The sequence below is a fragment of the Hemibagrus wyckioides genome, linkage group LG14 (assembly GCF_019097595.1).
Source record: "Hemibagrus wyckioides isolate EC202008001 linkage group LG14, SWU_Hwy_1.0, whole genome shotgun sequence".
Classification (NCBI taxonomy): Eukaryota; Metazoa; Chordata; class Actinopteri; order Siluriformes; family Bagridae; genus Hemibagrus; species Hemibagrus wyckioides.
Window position 1 is genome coordinate 15,659,008 of NC_080723.1, and position 25,181 is coordinate 15,684,188.

General features: G+C 41.6%; 1 protein-coding gene across 2 annotated transcripts in view; it reads left to right on the forward strand.

Moving 5' to 3' along the window:
* The window catches only part of LOC131364648 (protein diaphanous homolog 1), a 131,293-nt gene that overhangs the window by 51,504 nt on the left and 54,608 nt on the right, over positions 1-25,181 (forward strand). For both annotated transcript variants that reach the window (XM_058407867.1, XM_058407868.1), the window contains 3 exons: positions 655-834; positions 6,991-7,539; positions 11,031-11,145. In XM_058407867.1, the coding sequence (XP_058263850.1) occupies positions 655-834; positions 6,991-7,539; positions 11,031-11,145 (844 nt within the window). The remainder of the gene's footprint in view (positions 1-654; positions 835-6,990; positions 7,540-11,030; positions 11,146-25,181) is intronic.

Below are 25,181 nucleotides of genomic sequence, written 5' to 3' on the forward strand. Positions count from 1 at the left end.
GGATGGAACAAGGTGGGAATCAGCTGAGGAAATCACTAAATAAAATATTTTGCTTTTCCTTTTTTTTTTTTTTTGGCACGCGGAGATCACTGATGAGACATACCATATTAGCAAACTTTTTGAGTAATTTTGCCAAGATCCATGGTAGTTGTGTTTAAAACATGCCTTTTTTCTTTATTTAGCAATTCTGAGTGAAAGGAACAGTTTATCAAATGCACTCAACCTCCACAAATCTGGGATACAGCGGGAGAGATTGGCAAAATGCTGTGACAGGAGGTAAAAAAGGCCTGGAAGCTTCACTGCTTCCCACATTGTTCTGTCTGCTCAGTTTCATATTTCATGGCTGCGATGGCAGACAGATGCAGCATGAACACGTAGCTTGTCAGACGCATCAAGTTGCTGCTGACCCACGTCGCGGGTGCTGTGAATTCCAGCAGACACTTCATGTTCCCTGTGACTGCAGTCCGTATTCAGCGCTTTTCACTGGATTGTTGAGCCCGGTGTATTCTAGCATGCACGCAGCCATATGGCTGAGAGCTGCCTGGATGTTTAACTAGTACTGTGATCTGCTGTGATCATTTTTTTTTTTTTTTTTTTTTTTTTTTTTACAACATGATGCCTAAATGAAATATTGTGTGTTTTTTTTTGTTGTAGCTGGATGCAGAGTTGACCGCACGCCATGAGCTGCAGGTGGAGTTCAAGAAGATGGAGAGTGATTATGAGCATAAGGTCCAAGAGCTCAGTGCTGAAAAAGAAACTCTTGGAAATGAGAAAGTGGGCAAAGAGAAAGAGAACCAGGAGCTGTGTGGAGAAATCGGCCAACTCAAAGAAAAGGTACTAAGATCATGTGAACCTTGTGAATTTTACAGTCCACGCTATTCAACTACTGTATGCTGAAGCACACCATCATGAATTACATGGTAAACATGCTGATTATTCTCTTGGTCAATGGTTTTGTTTGTTTTCATTTTCTTAATAATAATCACCGTTTTCAAGCACAATCCATACAATAATCAGTGCTGAATATCAATTTATCAATATTCTAACAGTCTGAAATAAACCTGAATAATGAACCGTTCTGTAAAGTCACTCAAGAAAGAGTAAACACTTTGATCCCACATAAAAAAAGAAACTAATCCACGGACATGAAAGCAGCTCTGTTCAATTACCAGAAAATTGACCTTTCTAGGTCCACAAAGCTGACGGCACACACCGAGCACAAAAGCCTTAGGCTCTGTAAACTTGGTATATGCGTTTTGTCTTACATGATTGTTTTATGCATAATGCATTAGTGTGGCAATAAAGACAACAATAAGCATACATTTGAATTCATTTGCCAACAGTAGAAGTCAAAACATGAGGAAGGCTTGAGATTAAGAGAAGCCCATCCTCTTCTGGGGGCCACCAGTCAGTGAGATTATAACTCCTTACATTTCCACAGCTGTATACTCTAAAGTAAAAAAAAAAAAAAGTGTTTAAATGATGTTTAGTATGAGGATCATAGTCTTCATGAGTCCAGCAGGAGTCACTTGATACAAATCTACAGCAAAAGGCTGGGATTACATTAGCCAATATTTAGAGCTTCATGTAGAACCGTCCATAACACCAGATGAGTCAGTAGGGGGCAGTGGGGTGGATTTACAAGCAGATGTAGAGCATTAAGATGAATCCAGCAAGTACAGTGTTTGAGGAGCTATGTCAGGAACAGCTTATTCAAACCTCATCTAAAGTTATTGATTAATCTATTTATTGATTAACTATATTTTAAAAAAGTTTTTATTTTGCTGTCATATACTATGTTCAGTAATATCCCACAATAAACATTATAATCAAGGTCGTCTAGGACTTCCTGCAGATACTGAAGTACTCTTCTCCAAGATGTCTAAATCTACTGGTTGATTTCTTTAGGAGACTGTAGGACAATATACCATTTTATGATTTTGTACTATTATTATTAGTTTGTAAAATAGTATTTGATTTAATGTTCTTGCCATTTTGTCCCCCTTTGGTTCAAGGTTTCATATAGATATTATTCTATATTTAAAAGCGTTTGATTCCAATATTTTTGAAAACAACAAGTCCGAAAGCAAAAATCTTGTGAAATGTCTAAGACTGATAATGATAATTATATCCATGTTGCAAAAAAAAAACCCCAACAACGTTAATTTTGTTGCCATTAGACAAACAAAAGCTACATATAAATTGAATTATGAGTATGCAACAATGGACATTTTCTTGGAAATTAAGTTTTTGAAAGCATATACTTAGATATTTTCCAGGCCCCTGACAGATTGGATGAGATCATGACTATAGCAAAGGTTTCAGCTCCGGAAACAATGGAGCACTGAACCATGGCAACACTAACTAAAATAGACCGCAGCAGTGGGGATCTCAGAAGTGCTGTTTCAGAAGCAGTGCAGGCTTTATAAAAAATAAAATGCCTGGTACAGTAATGGGACTTGTATTTATTGATTTTTGTGCTTAAAGAAGACAGGGTGCGTCTTATGAAAGGGCATGCACAGAAATGATTTGTTGCTTGAAAAACACTGGACTTGTATGTGAGAGGAATATATGAAATGCTTTAGTTAATAGATTGTAAGTGAAAATGACTGAAAGGTAGAAGAATGGAAGGGGAAGAGAGAGCATGTGTCAGTGATAAATGAGTAGAGCTGTGACATACTGTAATAAGGATCCTTTCTTCAAACCAGCAGCTTTTTAAACAACTTAAGCTACATTTCTACCCAAGTCTAAGAGCTGAGTGCTGGAAAACAATCATCCCTTAAATAATAAAGTGGGTGTAGAAAAAGGGAACCAGCACGTACAGCGGATATAAAAAAGTCTACATGTGCTCCCTGCACACCAGTTAAAATGACAGATTTTCATGATGTAAGGAATATCGTGTCAGCACCTTTTCTATCTTTATTATGAAATTGCAACCTTTTATATTAAAATGAAAAACAATAAGAATCGTTCAGGGGAAAAATAAAAATGTACAATAACCTGGATGTGCGCACCCTTAAACTAATGCCTAGTTAAAGCACTTTTAGATTTTATCAAAATATTTAAAACTCTAAATTAGTTGGACATCATTATTCTAAATTGGCTGGGCATCTCCTGCACACAGCCCTCTTCAGGTCACCCCACAGATTTTCAGTAGGATTTAGATTTGGACTGGACCATTCCAAAACCTTGGTCTTGTTTTGGTGAAGCCATTCCTTTGTTGATTTGTGTGCGTTTGTGATGCTGCAAGGTGACATTTGTGGTAAAAAAAAATTCAGTTCAAAGTAAGACTCTCCTAAAGCTAATCTATCTGACTCAAAATCACCACATTGACCCGACTAGCTCAGTCTAATGAGCAGACTTAAACGTAACTAAGAAAAAGCCAAATTCTTCAGGCTGGTTGATCACAGAGATGAGGTTTATTGTAGTCAGCGCTGGGTACAAATTACAAGGGGCTCACATGGAACATCTCATCAACCACACAAACTTTAGTTTCAAACCTGTGTCTATAGACATGTTTCTCATCACACATGATATCAGCCTAACTCCTCATGTCGAAACGCTCCAAAACATTATTATATTCTAATTTTACATTTATTTCCCATTCAGCTTTAATATAAAACATATACAAAAATCGGCGTCTTATCCATATCATTGTTTTGTTCTCTTTAAACATTTTTCATTGTGAAATATTTTCATGTTGAGAAAACCCCAAACCTTTAAGTGTCCTTCAGCAATGCACAGATTCTCCCAGACTTCACCTGCAGGTATCCCACAGTGCTAACACCGCTCTGAGCAGTCCATCTGACCTTGACTTTAACTTCAACTTTAGAGGAGTTACAGTGGATGCTGCTGTGCAGACTCTGTCTGTTTCTGATAAGACTTGCAGTATTAAGGATGTTACTGTTAATTCATTAGCTACACATGGACTATTCGTGCTTAACAAACGCACATAAACAATGTGTCCTCCTTGTCTTACTTCATTAAACCAATAACAGTAATTGTGTTTAAAACTAATCATGATGTCACCTCATCCTTTTACAATTACAAATTCATATAGGCCTAAAAATCAAGGATAGATGAAGATCCTCTTCATCTTTAAGTGTACTAGCAGAAACCTTAAGGTTTTGCACCAAAATTGACTAGAATCTGGAGCTATTCATTATTCCCTGTACCCTGATTAAAGCCCCAGTTCTACATGTAGAAAAGCAACCCCAAAGCATGATGCTGCCACCTCCATGCTTCACTGTGTGGATGGTGATGTTTTGGTGATGCTAAAGATGCTAAACGTATCTTTTGACCAAAAAGTTCGACTTTTGATGATAACACATTAATCCATACAGTTTGGGGTGAATGGGTGAATTTTAAAAAAAATAAAATCTGACATCCTGTACCTGTTTGTCCTTGGCTTTTTTATTTGGATCCTATAAGAACAGCTGTGCTTTATTTGGGGATAAACAATCACTTTTATTGATGGCAGGTACAAACTAATTAGTATTTAACATGAGTTTTAATGTTATAGGTTGATGGTGAACACTGTCACAGTCCACAATTTTCATTTTTTCCTCTAAAACAATTCTTATTGGTTTTTACTTTCAATATACATTTTACAATAAAGGTGAAAAAGGTTTTGACACAATCATGACCAGTCTTTGAGAACAGTAGCCGTTCTTGGGTATAAGTCTGCAGGATACAGAGGAGATTATCCTCGAAAAGAACAGGTAAGCCTGATCAAAGCTGATTATTGGGAAGTGCAAATTGTTAGGTGTGTGAAACCATCCAGAGCAGTAGCTGAATAGGTCACAAGAACAGAAAGCTGTAACCAGAAGAATAATCAGGATGAATCATACAGTCCTGCAGGGTGTGAGGAGCCACGATAGGAGAAGGTGTGTCAGGGTGAAGGTGTTGATTAATTCTCTTTAATAACATATCTGTTAATAGTGGCAGTAGTAAATCACACGTTTGTATTTATGCTGAATCGAATCTGATTTAGCTCCTGTGTTAAAGTTTTATTCATGAGGGTACACATGGCAGATGCTCAGCCTAATAATAAACAGATAAATTGTCAGTGCTTTGTAACCAGTTTTCTGCTATGGAAAAGGACAGGGTTTTCTACTTTCTGGATTCTTGGTAACATGATGAAAGCAAGGATGAGGGTGGTGAGGGAGCAGAGGTTTAAAGCTGCTGTAAGATAAATGATCACATGATGCAAGTTGTTCTGTGACTGTTATACAGCATGAAACTAAGCATATAACTAAAAAGCTAGGCATGTTTTAACAACTTTGATGTAGTAACAGTGGTGCTTCGCATCATGCCACATGCCATTGTTGATGTTTTACGAGTTTATGAGAACTATGATCCTTACATAATTTACACAGTAATGGTGAGTCCAGCATCATAGTGAAAATTCAGGCTACGAACTAATCCACAAGCTGCTTAATTTTTTAAAACTCTGGAGCTCTTATCCTGTACTTTTTACTTCCTCAAAGAGTTTTGGCATCTCCTTGAAAACCTGTCTGTTGATGGGGAGCACACAGACAGTTAAACTCCCAAGCAGCAGAAGTGTGTTAAAGGAATAATTATAGTTGATGGGGATGGGAGAAAAGCAGTAGTCAGCAAAAGTAAAGAAGTTGGAGTGGATGTGAGGAGAAAGGTGGAGGAGGAGACACGTATAGACAAAATACAGACGGATGTGAAAGAGCCAGACGGAGCAAGTGAGAAACCTGCTGAGCTAAACACAGCCTGTCACCTCAACCTGCTTTTAATGTGGAACAGAGAAACAACCGCCAGAAACGTTGTCATTGTCACATCACACACCCGCGCGCACACACTTTTTGTGAACAACTTGAGGTTTTGCGGCATCAGTGGAATTGTTGTGCTTCAAATACCGGCACACCCCGGCTAACCGGAGCGAGAAATGTCTGACTCTACTGTCTTGCACTTCTCCCTCTTTTCCATCCGGTTTCCTCTTTCCCTGATGTGAAATTAGCAGACTGGTCATTTTTAATGAGCTGTGTCGAGTTCTGGATAATTAAATGATCCTTTTAATTAGACATGGATTTATACCCTGCTCATCTCTCTTCAATTTCAGCTATGACCTTTCTACATCTGCTGCCTCTCCTTTTCTCCTTCTATCCCTGTCTAACCTCATTATTTGTCCCAGGGGCTTGAGTAAACTATGCTTCTTTGCGAGAAGTTCGCCTGACAACGGTACGACTGTGTAATCCATATCACTTAGTGATTTGCGTCAACTCTGTTTTGACCTTGAACTATATTTGGAACTGTGTGGGACTTCGAAGAATGTGCACTAATTTTTTTTTTTTTTTTCCTGTGCCTCCGGCTTTGGCGTTACCGTTAGATCTAAAATTGGACAGGGAGTATCAGTGGACTATGCAGTGACTAATGTGTGATTAGTAAGAGAAAGTAGATACTGAAGTGCAATATTGCTATCAGGTTTCGAGTTTGCTGCCCTGTATTTGTTATTATTAGATTTAGATCTATACACCATTAATCACTCAAACCACAATCATTATCTTATTATTAAAACCAAGATTGCTGTATTTACAGTCATTTAGTTTAGGAACACTATTTTTATTATCGTTTTACCTTTCTAAATTAGTCGGTGTATCCTTATTCTACATTCAAAGGCATTATTTATATTTATTAATAAATTACACATTTATAAATCTTTGATTCCTTAGTCAAACTAATTGCAAATCTCTTTGGAATATCAAAAATTTCTTTGGAATATCAAAAACGTTGAAAGTGAGAAGCTTGTGTTATAATGCACCAGAGTTGATTTAAAAAAAAAAAAAAAAAAAGTAAAAGTAAAAAATGACCTTTACCTGAGAGCATCACAGCCGAATTTGTCTGATTAGTTGAGGAAGGCGAAAAAAAAAATATGATTAATTAAGTTAATTGTGCAAGCCTAATGAGCAGAATCATCAGCATTTCTCTCTCTCTCTCTCTCTCTCTCTCTCTCTCTCTCAGGTTGAAAAACTGTCTAAGGATCTTGAAGAAGCCAAGAGGAAAATCGTTGCGGTACCTGTGCAAAAGCCAGGCTCAACTGCCCACACTGACCCTTCAGCACCAGCCTCAATGCCCCACCAACCACCTCTTCCTAACCAATCAGGCATGCCCCCTCCACCCCCACCTCTGCCTGGCCAAGCATGCATGCCTCCTCCTCCACCACCCCCACCTCCACCTCTGCCTGGCCAAGCATGCATGCCTCCTCCTCCACCACCACCACCCATTCCAGGGATGATGGGACCCCCACCACCTCCACCTCTACCTGGGCAGGCAGGTGGGATGCCCCCTCCACCACCTCCATTACCCGGTGCTCCTGGTATGCCCCCACCACCGCCTCCACCCCCAGGGCTTGCAGGAATGCCACCCCCTCCTCCAATGCCTGGAATGCCTCCTCCACCACCAGGAGGATTTGGAACCTGGGCTGCTCCAGTACCACAATTGCCATTCGGCCTGAAGCCCAAGAAAGAGTACAAACCAGAGGTGCAGCTTAAGAGGGCCAACTGGAGTAAGGTGAGTTTGAGGGCTGGGGTTGTGGTTGATGGATGGGTTACTCCAGTCCAGTGTTAGAGCTCTGAAGCATCCAGCTGGCTGATTTTGCAAAATGACTCAGACTGATGGCACTGATCACTCCTTGTCAGCTCTGACTGAGAGTGTGAATCTCTGTCAGAAGCTGGCATAAGAATTACCCTGACTGGCTGTTCAGCCTAGCAAAACTTCAGTAAGAAATTAAATCAGAAAGAAAAACAGTCTAGGGCAAGGGCTTTCAAAGTTCTTGCTGTAAAATAAATTTCAGAGAACGTCTCTTTGCAGAATTATTCCACAAATAAAATCCAACTATTTGAATATTAATCTTATTTTTCAAACGTGTATAATGAAAATCTAGATATTATAAATATTCAAGCTGTTGTTTGTCATCAGAGTGAAACTAGCTCTCTGTACAGTGGGTTCAGAAAGTATTCAGACTCTATGTTTTTGCACACTTGTCAAACTGGAGTATCTCATGTACATGTACCTTGGCCAGGGTGCTAAGCTCAGGTGCATCCTGTATGCTTTCATTACCTGGACATGTGACTACAACTTGCCTGGAATCCACCTGTAGTAAAACAGACCAAAACATTTCTACGACTGCTTAGAATCAGATTTTTGGGCGTGTTTCAGATATTTTAAGGGCTGTCTCAATTGCAAAATCCTTCCAGTGCACTGGAACATTCATGCCCTAAAAAAAATCCTCCGCGAAAATCAGGGAGCTTTGATGCTCACTATGTTGCCTTACTGGAAATGGCATCATATTTCCTGAAGTCTCTCAGCTCAAAATAAATAGCAGACAAATTCACAGACAACTTCGGCTACCAATGTAACTGGTTCGTTATGGTTGTAGCTTTCAAATGATTACTTATGTTAGCAACTTTTAACTTTTGACGTTCTCTTTACAGTGTTGTAAGATTTAAAAAAAACAAAAAAAACAAACACTAGCTAGCTTGTTGATAAATGTCCTTGGTGATGGAAATTGAGTCATTAGTGTGACCTGATGTGTAGTGAGCCATGGTCCTTACCAGTGCCGAAACTTGTGTACACAATATACTGATTTAAAACATGGGGAGCTATGGAGCTGATTGACACACACCCTTTATTTTCATGCAGGGACAGGATGTACACTATTGCCAAAAGTTCCAAATCATTGAATTCAGGGGTTGGGCTTAACCCCTTAGTTCCAGTGAAAGGAACTCTTAATGCTTCAGCGTACCAGTTTGATGCTGCCAACTTTCCTCAAACCGAGAGAACACCTTTGGGATGAATTAGAGTGGAGACTGTGAGCCAGGACTTGTTTGTGCACTGGTGTGCAGTCATGTTGGAACAGGAAGGGGTCATCCCCAAACTGTTCCCACAAAGTTGGGAGCATGAAATTGTTTAAAATGTCTTGGTATGCTGTAGCATTAAGAGTTCCTTTCACTAGAGCTAAGGGGCCGAGTCCAACCCCTGAAAAACAACACCTGAATTCAACGATTTGGAGGGGTGTCCCAAAACTTTTGCCAATATCGTGTATGTCGGAGTCTGCTCACATATAAATTTTCACAGAAAACATAAGACAGCAGGAGTCCATTTACTGTCTCAGTTGGAGCTGTTCTTTGACGTCAGCTTGGTGTGTCAGGGCCCCTTGAGTGTGTGTGTGTGTGTGTGTGTACGCGTGCACGCTTTGCAAAAGTACATGGAGCCTAATAGCGTTTTACCTGCATATGGATTACTTGTGTGACTATTAGTTCTTCTGTTTCTTCTCCTCCCTCACTTCATTTTCTCTCATTCCCTCGCTCTCCCTCACCCTCAACAGGACTTAAAACATCAAAACGGTTCCATCTCCTCTATTAGCCTAAAGCTACTCTTTAATGGCTGCAGTCGACTTCATGAGTGTGTCTCTCGCACACTCACTTCCTCTCTTGCTTTCTTCTCGTGGTGAGAGCTCTTTGACGAGGATGTCAGTGAAATTGCTTTTTAATAAGCCTGCTTCTTTTAACTGTGGCTGTGAAAGATAATTAAATTGCTGTTAGAAAGGACATCATTCTTTTGTAATTTAAATTAACTTTTTTGCTCTCTCTCTCTCTCTCTAATCCACCACTTTTTGCTATCATACACTCCCTGAAACACACGTGCACACACTCACAAATGCTAGCACTCTCCCTTGGTCATCAGCAAGCAAAGTAATGAGGAATTAGGATCAGAGAAGTCTCTACCTCCTTTCAAGACTCTCCCTATTCTTTCTATTTCTTTGTCAGTTTTTCTAATATTATACCTTTTCTTATATTACACTACCATTATTCAAATTTAATTTTGTTCAATCCAGCTTTCTAGTACAAGCTTAAAAAAAGATCCAATGAAAAAGAAATGTATTTGCTGGGGCTGATTAAAACGATAGAGGGAAACGGATGAAGAAAGAATTACCGAATGAGAGAAAGATAGACGGAAATGACAGAGCATAAAGGAGATGTAAAAAAGTGATAGCAATGGGGTGCATCTTGTCTTCCCTCCCAGGCTTTATTGAACCTTTTGTGCCATTTTGGTCCTTTGTGTGGCTAAAATGAGGATCAATTTGACTGAGCTTTATTCCTCTCTCATTCCACTGCCTCGCTTTCTTCTCCCAATTTCCATTCTCCATCATCTTTTCTTCCATTCTTTAATCCTTCTCTACTCATTTCTGGCCTCTTGTGTTTGCATATTTATTTTCTCTGGGATGGAGGTTGTTAGTGTGACGCTGTGTATTATCTCTGGTTGAAAAGTGGCCTGTGCCGCAGCACACACTCTCCTCAGAGGCCTTCAGCAGCTCTGACTGTTCACCCTGTCGCCAACAGAGATTAATTGACTTAAAGTTGTGTTCATGTAGCGTGGACCAAGTTTCAGGGGCGCTGTGTCTTTCTGAAAGGGGAAATTCATTCGAGCTAAAATAGCATGTCGTTGGTGATAAAGCATTCACTCGTGATAATCCATTAAACCCCTAATTGGGAATCGCTGCAGCTGGCAGGGTAGTTATTATTTCTGCAGTAAGAAAGGATTTTAGAGCAACTAGAACAGCACTGATCTTGTTTGCTGTAATATATTATGTGTGTTTGTAGTAAATTGTTAGTGAACTGAGGCTCTGCTGTTTCAGCAACAGAGTACTAGGACACACATTTATATATGATGCATGTGCTAATGCTACTTGAGGATTCAGGAATATCTGATGCAGATTACATGATGGTTTGTGTTCAAGGCAGCCAGTTTAGTGCTGGCTGTAATCCGATGTATTGATTTAAGTTACCCATCTTACTTTCAAGAATCAGTGTGTGAGAAGTGTTTGAGTAGGTTGATGGTTTCAGTGGGACTATGGATGAACGAATAGTTTGGGTGAATAGAGGAATGGATTGTTTTCAGTAGGTGGGTGGGATACATGGTTTGGATGGATGGATGGATGGTTTTAGTGAATTGATGAATGGATTGATGAACTGACTGCTTTTCTTGTGTTCTTCAACAAGATTGCGGCTGAGGATCTTTCAGAGGGCAGCTTCTGGGTAAAATCGAAAGAGGACTGCTTTGAGAGTAACGAGCTTTTCTCCAGACTCACTCTGACGTTCTCCTCCCAGACCAAGAGTAAGTTTTTTTTTTAACTGCAGTGTGTTACTGTGCAAACATGCTCACATGATGAATAGAACTAGCACCATCATATTTATGTTTTTTTGTTGTTGTTGTTTTTTTGTTCTTTCTTCCATATGTTTTTGATCCACCAACACAGCTTCAAAAGGTAGGACATTCTCTCTCTCTCTCTCTCTCTCTCTCTCTCTCTCTCTCTCTCTCTGTCTGTCTGTCTGTCTGTCTCTCATCCACCACTTTTTGCTATCATCATACACTCCTTAAAACACATGTGTACACACTCAAATGCTAGCACTCTCACTTGGTCATCGGCAAGCAAAGTAATGAGAAATTTGGATCAGAGAAGTCTCTACCTCCTTTCAAGACTCTCCCTGTTCTTTCTATTTCTTTGTCAGTCTCTCTCTTTCTGTGTGTGTTTGAGAGCGTGTGTTCAAGCACCGACTGCAGTAAGAGTAACGTTTTTCTGCATTGGTTGGTTGGATGCTAAGCAGGATGGATGGAAGTCTCCAGGGATGAGTGGATGGCTGCAGAAATAGATTGATGTATGTCTGAAATAAATGGATCCATTAATTGATGAATGGATACAGCACTTATTATATGCTGGAAAGTTGATCAGCCTCTATTACACACAGCACTTTGTTAATATTGTGCAGCCCGACAGAGGTGCATGGAGATCGGTTGGTGGATTTGGATGAATCCCATGATAGGTGGTGGGATGGATGGATTGCTAGGTGGATGTGTTCAAGGAACGAGGACTGGGCGTTTAGCTAGGTAGATGGATTCAGGGAAGGAGGGATGGGTGCAGAGATTAAAGGAGAGATGCTGCAATACGAGGATGGATTCAAGGAAGGAGGGTGGAATGTGTAATGAATGGTTATGCATTCAGGAATAGAGTAAGGAATGCTCTGATGAATGGGGAGATGTAGATTCAGGGGTAGCGGGATAGATGCAGTGATGAATGGCTGTGATTTAGGTTGTTGAAATAGAGACTAGATTCAGGAGTGAAAGGGTGGATTCTGAAAGAGAAGATATATTCTGGATAGATGGATAGATGTTAGGAGAAAGAATTTATTCAGGAGTGAAGGGATGGATTCAGAGAGAGATTATTTAATCGGGAGTGTAGAGATGGATGAGAGAGAGAGGATATATACAGGAGTGGAGGGATGAATGAGAGAGAGAGGATACATACAGGAGTGGAGGGATGAATGAGAGAGAGAATGTATACAGGAGTGGAGGGATGAATGAGAGAGAGAGGATATATACAGGAGTGGAGGGATGAATGAGAGAGAGAGGATACATACAGGAGTGGAGGGATGAATGAGAGAGAGGATATATACAGGAGTGGAGGGATGAATGAGAGAGAGGATATATACAGGAGTGGAGGGATGGATGAGACAGAGAGATAGAGGATATATACAGGAGTGGAGGGATGGATGAGAGAGAGAGGATATATACAGGAGTGGAGGGATGGATGAGAGAGAGGATATATACAGGAGTGGAGGGATGGATGAGAGAGAGAGGATATATACAGGAGTGGAGGGATGGATGAGAGAGAGAGAATATATACAGGAGTGGAGGGATGAATGAGAGAGAGAGGATATATACAGGGGTGGAGGGATGGATGAGACAGAGAGAGAGAGGATATATACAGGGGTGGAGGGATGGATGAGACAGAGTGAGAGGATATATACAGGGGTGGAGGGATGGATGAGACAGAGTGAGAGGATATATACAGGGGTGGAGGGATGGATGAGACAGAGATAGAGGATATATACAGGGGTGGAGGGATGGATGAGACAGAGTGAGAGGATATATACAGGGGTGGAGGGATGGATGAGAGAAAGATAGAGGATATATACAGGGGTGGAGGGATGGATGAGACAGAGATAGAGGATATATACAGGGGTGGAGGGATGGATGAGAGAGAGAGAGAGGATATATACAGGGGTGGAGGGATGGATGAGACAGAGAGATAGAGGATATATACAGGAGTGGAGGGATGGATGAGAGAGGATATATACAGGAGTGGAGGGATGAATGAGAGAGAGGATATATACAGGAGTGGAGGGATGGATGAGAGAGAGAGGATATATACAGGAGTGGAGGGATGGATGAGAGAGAGAGGATATATACAGGAGTGGAGGGATGGATGAGAGAGAGGATATATACAGGAGTGGAGGGATGGATGAGAGAGAGAGAATATATACAGGAGTGGAGGGATGGATGAGAGAGAGAGGATATATACAGGAGTGGAGGGATGGATGAGACAGAGAGATAGAGGATATATACAGGGGTGGAGGGATGGATGAGACAGAGTGAGAGGATATATACAGGGGTGGAGGGATGGATGAGACAGAGTGAGAGGATATATACAGGGGTGGAGGGATGGATGAGACACAGAGTGAGAGGATATATACAGGGGTGGAGGGATGGATGAGACAGAGTGAGAGGATATATACAGGGGTGGAGGGATGGATGAGACAGAGAGATAGAGGATATATACAGGGGTGGAGGGATGGATGAGACAGAGAGAGATAGAGGATATATACAGGGGTGGAGGGATGGATGAGACAGAGAGAGATAGAGGATATATACAGGGGTGGAGGGATGGATGAGGCAGAGTGAGAGGATATATACAGGGGTGGAGGGATGGATGAGACAGAGATGAGAGGATATATACAGGGGTGGAGGGATGGATGAGACAGAGTGAGAGGATATATACAGGGGTGGAGGGATGGATGAGACAGAGAGATAGAGGATATATACAGGGGTGGAGGGATGGATGAGACAGAGAGATAGAGGATATATACAGGGGTGGAGGGATGGATGAGACAGAGAGATAGAGGATATATACAGGGGTGGAGGGATGGATGAGACAGAGTGAGAGGATATATACAGGGGTGGAGGGATGGATGAGACAGAGTGAGAGGATATATACAGGGGTGGAGGGATGGATGAGACAGAGTGAGAGGATATATACAGGGGTGGAGGGATGGATGAGACAGAGAGATAGAGGATATATACAGGGGTGGAGGGATGGATGAGACAGAGTGAGAGGATATATACAGGGGTGGAGGGATGGATGAGACAGAGAGATAGAGGATATATACAGGGGTGGAGGGATGGATGAGACAGAGAGATAGAGGATATATACAGGGGTGGAGGGATGGATGAGACAGAGAGATAGAGGATATATACAGGGGTGGAGGGATGGATGAGACAGAGAGATAGAGGATATATACAGGGGTGGAGGGATGGATGAGACAGAGTGAGAGGATATATACAGGGGTGGAGGGATGGATGAGACAGAGAGATAGAGGATATATACAGGGGTGGAGGGATGGATGAGACAGAGAGATAGAGGATATATACAGGGGTGGAGGGATGGATGAGACAGAGTGAGAGGATATATACAGGGGTGGAGGGATGGATGAGACAGAGTGAGAGGATATATACAGGGGTGGAGGGATGGATGAGACAGAGAGATAGAGGATATATACAGGGGTGGAGGGATGGATGAGACAGAGTGAGAGGATATATACAGGGGTGGAGGGATGGATGAGACAGAGAGATAGAGGATATATACAGGGGTGGAGGGATGGATGAGACAGAGAGATAGAGGATATATACAGGGGTGGAGGGATGGATGAGACAGAGAGATAGAGGATATATACAGGGGTGGAGGGATGGATGAGACAGAGAGATAGAGGATATATACAGGGGTGGAGGGATGGATGAGACAGAGAGATAGAGGATATATACAGGGGTGGAGGGATGGATGAGACAGAGAGATAGAGGATATATACAGGGGTGGAGGGATGGATGAGACAGAGTGAGAGGATATATACAGGGGTGGAGGGATGGATGAGACAGAGAGATAGAGGATATATACAGGGGTGGAGGGATGGATGAGACAGAGTGAGAGGATATATACAGGGGTGGAGGGATGGATGAGACAGAGAGATAGAGGATATATACAGGGGTGGAGGGATGGATGAGACAGAGAGATAGAGGATATATACAGGGGTGGAGGGATGGATGAGACAGAGAGATAGAGGATATATACAGGGGTGGAGGGATGGATGAGACAGAGAGATAGAGGATATATACAGGGGTGGAGGGATGGATGAGACAGAGTGAGAGGATATATACAGGGGTGGAGGGATGGATGAGACAGAGAGATAGAGGATATATACAGGGGTGGAGGGATGGATGAGACAGAGAGATAGAGGATATATACAGGGGTGGAGGGATGGATGAGACAGAGAGATAGAGGATATATACAGGGGTGGAGGGATGGATGAGACAGAGAGATAGAGGATATATACAGGGGTGGAGGGATGGATGAGACAGAGTGAGAGGATATATACAGGGGTGGAGGGATGGATGAGACAGAGTGAGAGGATATATACAGGGGTGGAGGGATGGATGAGACAGAGAGATAGAGGATATATACAGGGGTGGAGGGATGGATGAGACAGAGAGATAGAGGATATATACAGGGGTGGAGGGATGGATGAGACAGAGAGATAGAGGATATATACAGGGGTGGAGGGATGGATGAGACAGAGAGATAGAGGATATATACAGGGGTGGAGGGATGGATGAGACAGAGTGAGAGGATATATACAGGGGTGGAGGGATGGATGAGACAGAGTGAGAGGATATATACAGGGGTGGAGGGATGGATGAGACAGAGTGAGAGGATATATACAGGGGTGGAGGGATGGATGAGACAGAGTGAGAGGATATATACAGGGGTGGAGGGATGGATGAGACAGAGTGAGAGGATATATACAGGGGTGGAGGGATGGATGAGACAGAGAGATAGAGGATATATACAGGGGTGGAGGGATGGATGAGACAGAGAGATAGAGGATATATACAGGGGTGGAGGGATGGATGAGACAGAGAGATAGAGGATATATACAGGGGTGGAGGGATGGATGAGACAGAGAGATAGAGGATATATACAGGGGTGGAGGGATGGATGAGACAGAGTGAGAGGATATATACAGGGGTGGAGGGATGGATGAGACAGAGAGATAGAGGATATATACAGGGGTGGAGGGATGGATGAGACAGAGTGAGAGGATATATACAGGGGTGGAGGGATGGATGAGACAGAGAGATAGAGGATATATACAGGGGTGGAGGGATGGATGAGACAGAGTGAGAGGATATATACAGGGGTGGAGGGATGGATGAGACAGAGTGAGAGGATATATACAGGGGTGGAGGGATGGATGAGACAGAGAGATAGAGGATATATACAGGGGTGGAGGGATGGATGAGACAGAGTGAGAGGATATATACAGGGGTGGAGGGATGGATGAGAGAAAGATAGAGGATATATACAGGGGTGGAGGGATGGATGAGACAGAGAGATGGAGGATATATACAGGGGTGGAGGGATGGATGAGACAGAGAGATAGAGGATATATACAGGGGTGGAGGGATGGATGAGACAGAGTGATAGAGGATATATACAGGGGTGGAGGGATGGATGAGACAGAGTGATAGAGGATATATACAGGGGTGGAGGGATGGATGAGACAGAGAGATAGAGGATATATACAGGGGTGGAGGGATGGATGAGACAGAGTGAGAGGATATATACAGGGGTGGAGGGATGGATGTTGAGAAAAATGGATGAATGCTGAGAGGTGGATGAGTGGAAGTACTGAGAGAAAGCTTATTGCTATGCAGAAATGGGGGCGCGTGTGTGTGTTGCGCGTGTGTGTGTTGCGCGTGTGTGTGTTGCGCGTGTGTGTGTTGCGCGTGTGTGTGTGTTGTGTGTGTGTTGCGCGTGTGTGTGTGTTGCGCACGCGTGTGTGTGTGTTGTGTGTGTGTGTGTGTGTGTTGCGCGTGTGTGTGTTGCGCGTGTGTGTGTTGCGCGTGTGTGTGTTGCGCGCGCGCGTGTGTGTGTTGTGTGTGTGTTGCGCGTGTGTGTGTGTTGCGCACGCGTGTGTGTGTGTTGTGTGTGTGTGTGTGTGTTGCGCGTGTGTGTGTGTGTGTGTGTGTGTTGCGTTGCTTATCTCTGTAGAACGGTCATCGCAGTTCTCAGGACTTTATATGCAAAACTCCCCTCATACTGAATTTAATATGAGCATGACCTTTTGAGGTGTGTGTGTGTGTGTGTCTCAGCGTGTGTGTGTCTTTGTCCTCTGTGCAAGTCTACTCAGTGTCAAACTACTGCCACATATGTCCCTGTGGGATGTGTGTGTGACAGATTCTGCAGTCGGAGCCTTCTTCCCCTGCATACATCGTCACCTCTATCACCTCTCTCCTTCATATTCCTGTTCTGTTCTGTTCTCTTCCTCCCTCCCTCTGTGTGTGTGTGTGTGTGTGTGTGTGTGTGTCTGTGCTGTCAGAATCCCATGTACTCTTCTCCTCCATATTTATGTGCCTGATTCAGTATGCAATAACCTCCAACTTAACGAGCGAGTGTGTGCCAACTATATGCGCTCACACTGACATGGCTGTGGGATATTTTTTTTTGGTATGAAAAGTTTGAAGACTTGAAATGTCATATCTGTCAGCTGTCTCGGACCATGTGAGCTGTGTGTGTGTATTCATTCATCTGTTTGGCTTGATGCAGGATAACCTTTTCTGATATCTGTCTGTAAATGAATGCTGCCCTTTTCATATTCTCCATCTGTCCAATCCTGCACATAAAGTGTGTGTGTGTATAAGCAGTACTTTGCATTTTGCTGCTCTTTTCTGTCAGGCATGTGTGACCTCACTCTTGCTCTCTTTTGGTCATCCCTTCTTGCCCAGCCAAGCGAAAGGACACCACCGCCAGCCAAAGTCAACCTCTCACTTCTCCTTGTCCCTTTGTCCTCCTCTCTTTCTCTCTGCATGCTGATGACAGAGTTGCAGGTTGATGATGTCACCAGTGAGGTCGTAGGGCTTATTGCTGATGCCATTGAATGCCCTGTAGCGTTTTCTTATTCTGGCCTCTCTCTCTCTCTCTCTCACTCACTCACTCACTCACACACACACACTCTCTCACACACACTCACTCACACACACACACACTCTCTCTCACACACACACACACACACACACACACACCTCTATGATGTAGTATGTTAGCATTAATTATTCTTTTTGCCTAAAAGCGTCAAATTTAGAACTTATGTTAGGATGTCAGTAAAAGAGCAGAAACGTCCAAGCAAGGTAGTACGTCAGGGAGAATATCTAAAATTCCGATACATGTAAATATAGTGACATGAAACAGCCATGAAACACAGCTGAAGGGGTGTGATGTTTGGAGCAGCCTTCAAGTGAAAGCCAGCTTCCTTGAGAAGGCATTTAAAAACAGCTCATGAAAGCCTGGCGTCAAATTCAGTCGAATACTTTTTTCAGGGCATAGTTGCATAGATTTAAAAACGGCAAACAAGTGATAACTGTGTTGCTTGATATATACTGACTGAGAAATGGAAAATTGTATGCACTGCCCAAAATAAATCTTTTATTATTTTGGTTGCTTTAGTGTGCCAAAGACAGCTGTATATGTTTTGTAAATGGTGAATGGGCGCCTGGTATCAAAAGATCATTTTTGGGAGAAGTCTGTAAGCACAGTGTGCTAAGGCAATGACGGGCATGAAGGAGGCAAGTGGCACCTAATATGGTAGTAACACATGGTGTTTAACGCAGAGAAGCCCCTGCTGATTTGAATGAAGTGTTGGTCTCAGTTATTAAGATTGTGAATTTCATTATGTCCTGACCTTTGAAAAATTCACATTTACTCAGCTGTTTGTGATGAATTGGTGCTGCATTTGCACAGAGTTTTGGTCTGCCCCCTGTGGATCGGTCTAGCGACTACATTTTTAATTTTTGTTAATGATTCTCTTACACACTTCAAGTATGGAACATGAATTAAGAAACCTGCATGTGTTTCAAATGTCTAACGAGCAGAATAAGCTTAATCACAGTAAACTGGACCCAGAGTCGAACATACTGGACATGCGTGAGTCAGGAGACTCGCTGAAGAAGTGACACATGGACTCATGGTAATGCTTAACAGACACGAATAATCAAGAGACTGTGATCTTCTCTAAAACAATCTGTTCACTTCTGACTGTGCTCACTGATGGTTTTGGTAAACACTTTGCTGGAATGGAAAATAACTTGAAAGCTGATAAAAATCTGGATGCATCCAGTATAAGCATGGCACACAGTCTAACAAAGGAGTGCAAGCCAATGCTGACATTGTGTAGCAGTTGTAGCTTTGTACTAAGAATAACACATTCTTTTACTAGTGTTCCGTATACTTATGTGAAAACGTATGGTCAGCTCTGGGACCTGAAACCGAATAGAGATCAGCGCTTGATTTCTTGACCGTATGTTAGTCACAGATTGACCACTGGTTGTGAAAGAGCTCCCAGGTCTTGCTGTTCCAGTACAGTCGTGTAATAATAGCTAAAATTGTAAGGGTAATACAAAATCTAGTAATGATACTGATATTTGTCATAAGAAAATGGCAAAAAGAAACACACTAAAAATATGGTCCTTAACCCAGCCTACTTAAAACCTTAAGGGAGGACTTCAGGCAGTTTTTTTTTTAGGTTGCAGCAGTGTTGCCAACAAACGAACTATTTATGTATTTAGTCCAAGTAAATTTTTTATGATATTTAAAATTTAGTCATTTCTATTAAAAATGCAGACAAAAGAAGCAGTGCTAAATGGAAAGATGCAAGCTTCACATGCATATGTGGAACAAGGATTATTTATTATTATGCTCATTCCTTGCCAATTTTAGGATTTATATTTTTAGCCTGTTTAGTATGGAGTTTGGTTCTCATATTGTGTTTTTTTTTTTTTTTTTTTTTTTTTTTTTGTTTGTTTAACTGATTTTATGAATTCTGACTCAAATCTGTGTGCTTTCCATATGCATAGACTTGTTTCCTTACCTCAGTTCTTTGCTAGTTTCATTTTGATGCAGTAGACAGTTACTGAGTCAGTTGCTGTTTGAAGTCTACACCTACCACAGCCCAATTAGCCAGGGTGATACAAGGAGATAGAATGAGATGGGGAGGATATGAACACAAAGTATGGAGATAGAAAGCCGCATGCGTGTTTGATGCTGCTGTATCTCATTATGACGATGATTCTTTAATGCTCTCACTTCTTCTGCCAGCCTGCTTTTCAGCGCTCCTCTGAGGCTCACAGCTCTCTCTACGGAGCTCGCTCAGCCAGCCAGCTCTGCCCAACCCCTCACCTCCGCTTATGCACACACACACACTCTCCTTCTGTGATGCATCTAGCAGTGTACTTCATTACCACAGTGACCAGCACCACAGGGACTCTCACTAAATCACTCACGTTTCTACTTTCTCTCTCTCTCTCTCTCTCTCTCTCTCTCTCTCTCTCTCTCTTTTTCTCTCTCTCTCTCTCTCTCTCTCTCTCAAATGCTCACACTATTCCACCACTTACTCTTGCATATTTATATCCTCAGTACCCCCACACACACACATATACATACAGTAGTGTCTAGGGCTTTAGCTGTTGTCTGTCACCCCTTTGCCATCTGTTGCTGTCTAATTTCTTATTCCGTTCTGCTCCTGGGAGACTCAGAGAGACACTTGCTGAATGAAATATGGTGGTGAGCTGCACGCTGTGCCACATGGCTGCTCCTGAACTTAACATGTTTCTGCCTCATCTGTCTCATTTCTGCCCAGGAACCACTGAAACCTGGTACTTCATTTACTTCATGCTTTGTATGATTTGACCTTGATACTGATACAATATTAAACGATAGCCATGTTCTATAATTACCTTTACAGCATTTGGCATATTTACTTAGTGTTATGTGTGTAGTACTTTTAACAATAGAAATCCATAAGCAGATTTTATTCATTAATGACCAAGCCAGAGACAACACTGACGTGTGATATGGGAATGCTCAGCATATTGTAAATAGGAACTCGGAGCAGGCTTTAGTATTACAGCGGCAGTGTTTAGGTATCCTGTGTGTGTATAATTTAATAAATATTCATATTTACAGATTACATTACAGAAATATTGTAAATCCTGGATAATAAATAGGAAAAATAATTAAAATGTCATAATAGCAAAAAGCATGCAGTAAGCAATTAAGCAAAAATGATTCTACGCACACCATCTGAATATCTCTTCAAAATCTAATTATTTTTAATGATTAAATTATGTACACTTGAGAAAGCGGAGGAATTTGGTTGAAGGATATATACACAAAAATAATAAAATCCAACTTAATCTGATGTTCCAAGAGAGCTAAACTTTCCCATTCAGTTCATGCTGGTCTTGCAGGCACTTGCCATGGATTTGAGTACAAGCAGCACATAAGTGTGAGTGTGTAATATGCCATCACATCTAAACAGCAGGTTATGCTGTTATGCAGCAGGTTTTATGAGAAGACACTTAAATTTGTTGGTCCAATTATTTTTTTCCCACAGACGACATCATCTAATATAATAGCCAGTGCAGTAGCTGGAATCGGTCATCCCAAGCCTACTGTGAGCTGGGTTACAACTGGTTTGTACTTGAAATTAGATGTAATATTAGTGTCTGTTACATCACTGAATATTACTGTTACACTAGAACATAGTTGTAGTCGTAGATCAGCAGTTAAGGCTTTGGGCTCCTGGGCAACTGAATAGATGCTTTTGAGTTCAAGTTCCCATCAAAGTGCCACTGTTGGGCTCTTGTGCAAGGATCTTGCTCTCAGCTGCTCAGGTTTGTTGGTCTTAATTATAAGTCACTTTGGATAAAAGCATCAGCCAAATGAGGTAAATGTTATTGTACTAGAAGACATAGTTGCAGCCAGTATTTAGTAGTGTAGTGATTAAAATATGATGGCAGAGGGAGCTGATTGTCAGTTAATTAAGATAAACCTCAGTATGACTGTGTTATCTTGACATGTGTATGAAAATATTTCTTTGCAGGGTTTTATTTTTTGTTTTTTTTTTCCTTCTCCCGTTCCCAAGATTGTTGTTTCTGTTCCCATCCACCAGGTAGCTCTGTTCTGTTGCACTGCACCTACCAGCCAGGGATGTTGACGGTTAAAGCATCTTTGTATCATGACTGGCTGTGTTCTCTTAGTAGAAGGGATAGCATTATTTGTGTCCCATGTCAATCAGGGTGTCTTTGGGCACTTTCCTCCAAGCATGTTAATGGGACCGCTCTGGGATGCACCATGAGAGGAAGGTCTGAAAGGTCTGCTCTCTGGCTTAATGTGTCATAAATTCTGTTAAGTTTTATATGTCACAAAGCAGCTTCACAGAAATATATACTATTATAAAAATATCTAATATTAGAAGTTTATCCCTAATGAGCAAGCCCAGAGGTGAAGGAAGCATTTGTTGGACTCCATTATCCCTGCTTTCTAAATTTTCTTTTGGGACCCTCAGTAGCCTATGGAATTAAATTATGTCTTGCCTTAAATACAAAACTCCTGTCATGCTGTTCAATAATATGTCTAGATATTTTTCACAGAAATCACCATGTAGAGAACATCACTTGCAATAATTAATTAACAGTAGACTTGGTTTATTATTAGCAATACTGGAAATAGTAGTATATAATAGCAGTACTTCTGTCCTCAGCATGTCATGCTGGATCTATCTGCAAGGCATAGATGCTTGATAAGGCCTGACACATGTCTACACAGCAGGAATTGGCCACTTTGTGCTGCAGTGGGGGAAGAAACGTAATATCTTTATTTTAGTCATTTAGAATTTGGTTTTGTGCAGTTGTATGTGGGCATTTTCATTACCAATACATCAGAGCTTCTGTCTCCCTGTCCCTCTTGTTCTGTATGCAGAGCAGTAATCATAGATCTGCATGTGTGGTCTTGCAGTTTATCGACATCAATACCGCCTTCTCAGTGTTCCTAATTTTCTGCCTCTGTTGTTTTGTTAATTAAGTAGTTTTTCCTATAAGCGTCAACATGGGTGCCTTAACAATGTGTGAATGGAGATAATGATGACATTATTCAGCTTAGCCTTCCGTGGTCTGGCACACACACAGTAATTCTGTGCAACCTACTTCCCAGATGTGCGTTTAGAAGTCATGAGAAGTTCATGTTGTTCTGTTATAAAGAACTTTTGTTTTTCAGGGACTTTTAATCTTTTCACATGCTTCAGCATTTATTTGTGTTTTTTTTAATGTGTAATTGTCCTATAGATCAGTTGTCTACATAAAGTTGTATGCTTGTGGTCCCCTTAAAATCTAGTCTTCAACTTTAATGCTTAGTAGTGACTCTGAACTAACATACTGTATCCAGCTGTGTGACTCGCTTACGCTCACTGGTCTTTATGACCTTTCACAGCATTTATTCTGAGCCTAAAACTTATTCTGAGCTAAAATGACCCCATAAAACCTGCTCATCCACAGGTATCTATCTGTCCTTCCAGCTCTCTGCTATTTTTTTCTTTCTTTAGATCTTGTTATTCCTCACGCAGGGCACCACTTTAATGGCTCTTATTATTTTACCAAATGGGACATACAGAATGCTTTTTAGTTTCAAACACCAGACTTTTGGAGGAAATGTGAAGTGAATCTTGCGCATTTAATGATTTCCCATGTGTTCCGAGATTTCTGCTCTCATCCTTTCTTGCACTTTTTGTAATTTATTCTCTCTCTCTCTGCTCTGCCAGCTGTCTGTGTGTATGCACGTCTATGCTATTCCCATATGAACATGATGGAAGCGATTGAGGTTCATCACAGAACATTTGCTTGCTGATGGCAGGGAAAAAGGAAGGAATTCAGGGCGATGAGTGTTACGCTCTGTGTTTCGATTCATTTCGTCTCGTGTTGGTTTGTGTATTATTTCCTTCTCCAGAGATGGGTTATAAAATCTATGTGTAAACAGCTTATGGAGTAATAAATTGCAGCCATTGTTTTTGGAGTGTGAACTGCTATGTTTGCTTTGGGAGGAGGAAATGAGTTTCGACTCTACAGTAGTTTCATGCAACGTGGGCACTGAGGCATGTTTCTTTTGTTGGGTATTTGTATTTTCCTTTGATTATATTTGGAATATTTCAGCTTAAGTAAATATGCAAGCGAGAGCAGAGCTATTCTCATTACGTGCATGAACTAGCTTTAAGCTCTTTGGGAGGTTTTTTTTTTAAGCAATTGCGTGTATGTGTGAAGGATCACCAGCTTAGGGATCTAGCATTGTGTGTATTTTTTGCTGTTTATGTGACAGAACCAATGAGATGAAGGGAGCTTTTTTAATAGACAATCCTGATAATGAATAAATCATATAGCACTTGGACAGAAACCTCTCTCTTCCTTTAACTTTGTTTCTGCCCCCCCACCCCAAATACACAGGTCACTAATGCCACCCAGTTATCGATCTACCTCCGAGCTTTTCTGCTTCTTATCGTCTCCAATGAATACATATGTATAAAGTATATATAATCTTTCTCTCTCTCTCTCTCTCTCTCTCTCATATATATACCTTGTATATTTCTTATATGATGTCTGTCTGGCAGGATTTTAAGACTGAAGACTGACTTGGATATAAAGTCTTGTTTAAAGTTGTGCATGTGTTTGCATAGTGAAATACAGACGAAATATAAATGAGAAAATGAGAGTAGCTGTTCATTTCAGTGTAATAAACAGCAATGTTTTATATTCTCTTCTCTCTAAGAGGTGAAGTTTGCTCTGACAGTAATTTTAAGTGTTTTGCCTTGCGCTGTTGTTATTCATTCATTCTCTCTCTCTCTCTCTCTCTCTCTCTCTCTCTCTCTCTCATAGCATTGTAGAACACGTTGGTTCGAGCATGTCTCCTTGCATTCATTTCCTCTTTATCACACTCAAACACATCTGTTGGCTTGCCTCGGCACCGCTGCCAAACGCAACAGATTATTTACCCAAACAGGCTGCGCTTTTGTACCACCGCCGCGCTCCTATTCCAGCTCTCGTTTACATGCAAATTCAGAACGAATGCTGGAGCCTTCCATGCATTACAGCAGCTCAGCCGTTTTAATCTGAACTTTATCTGCCGAGCTAGTCATGTTTTAAACAACTTCCACATGCACGCA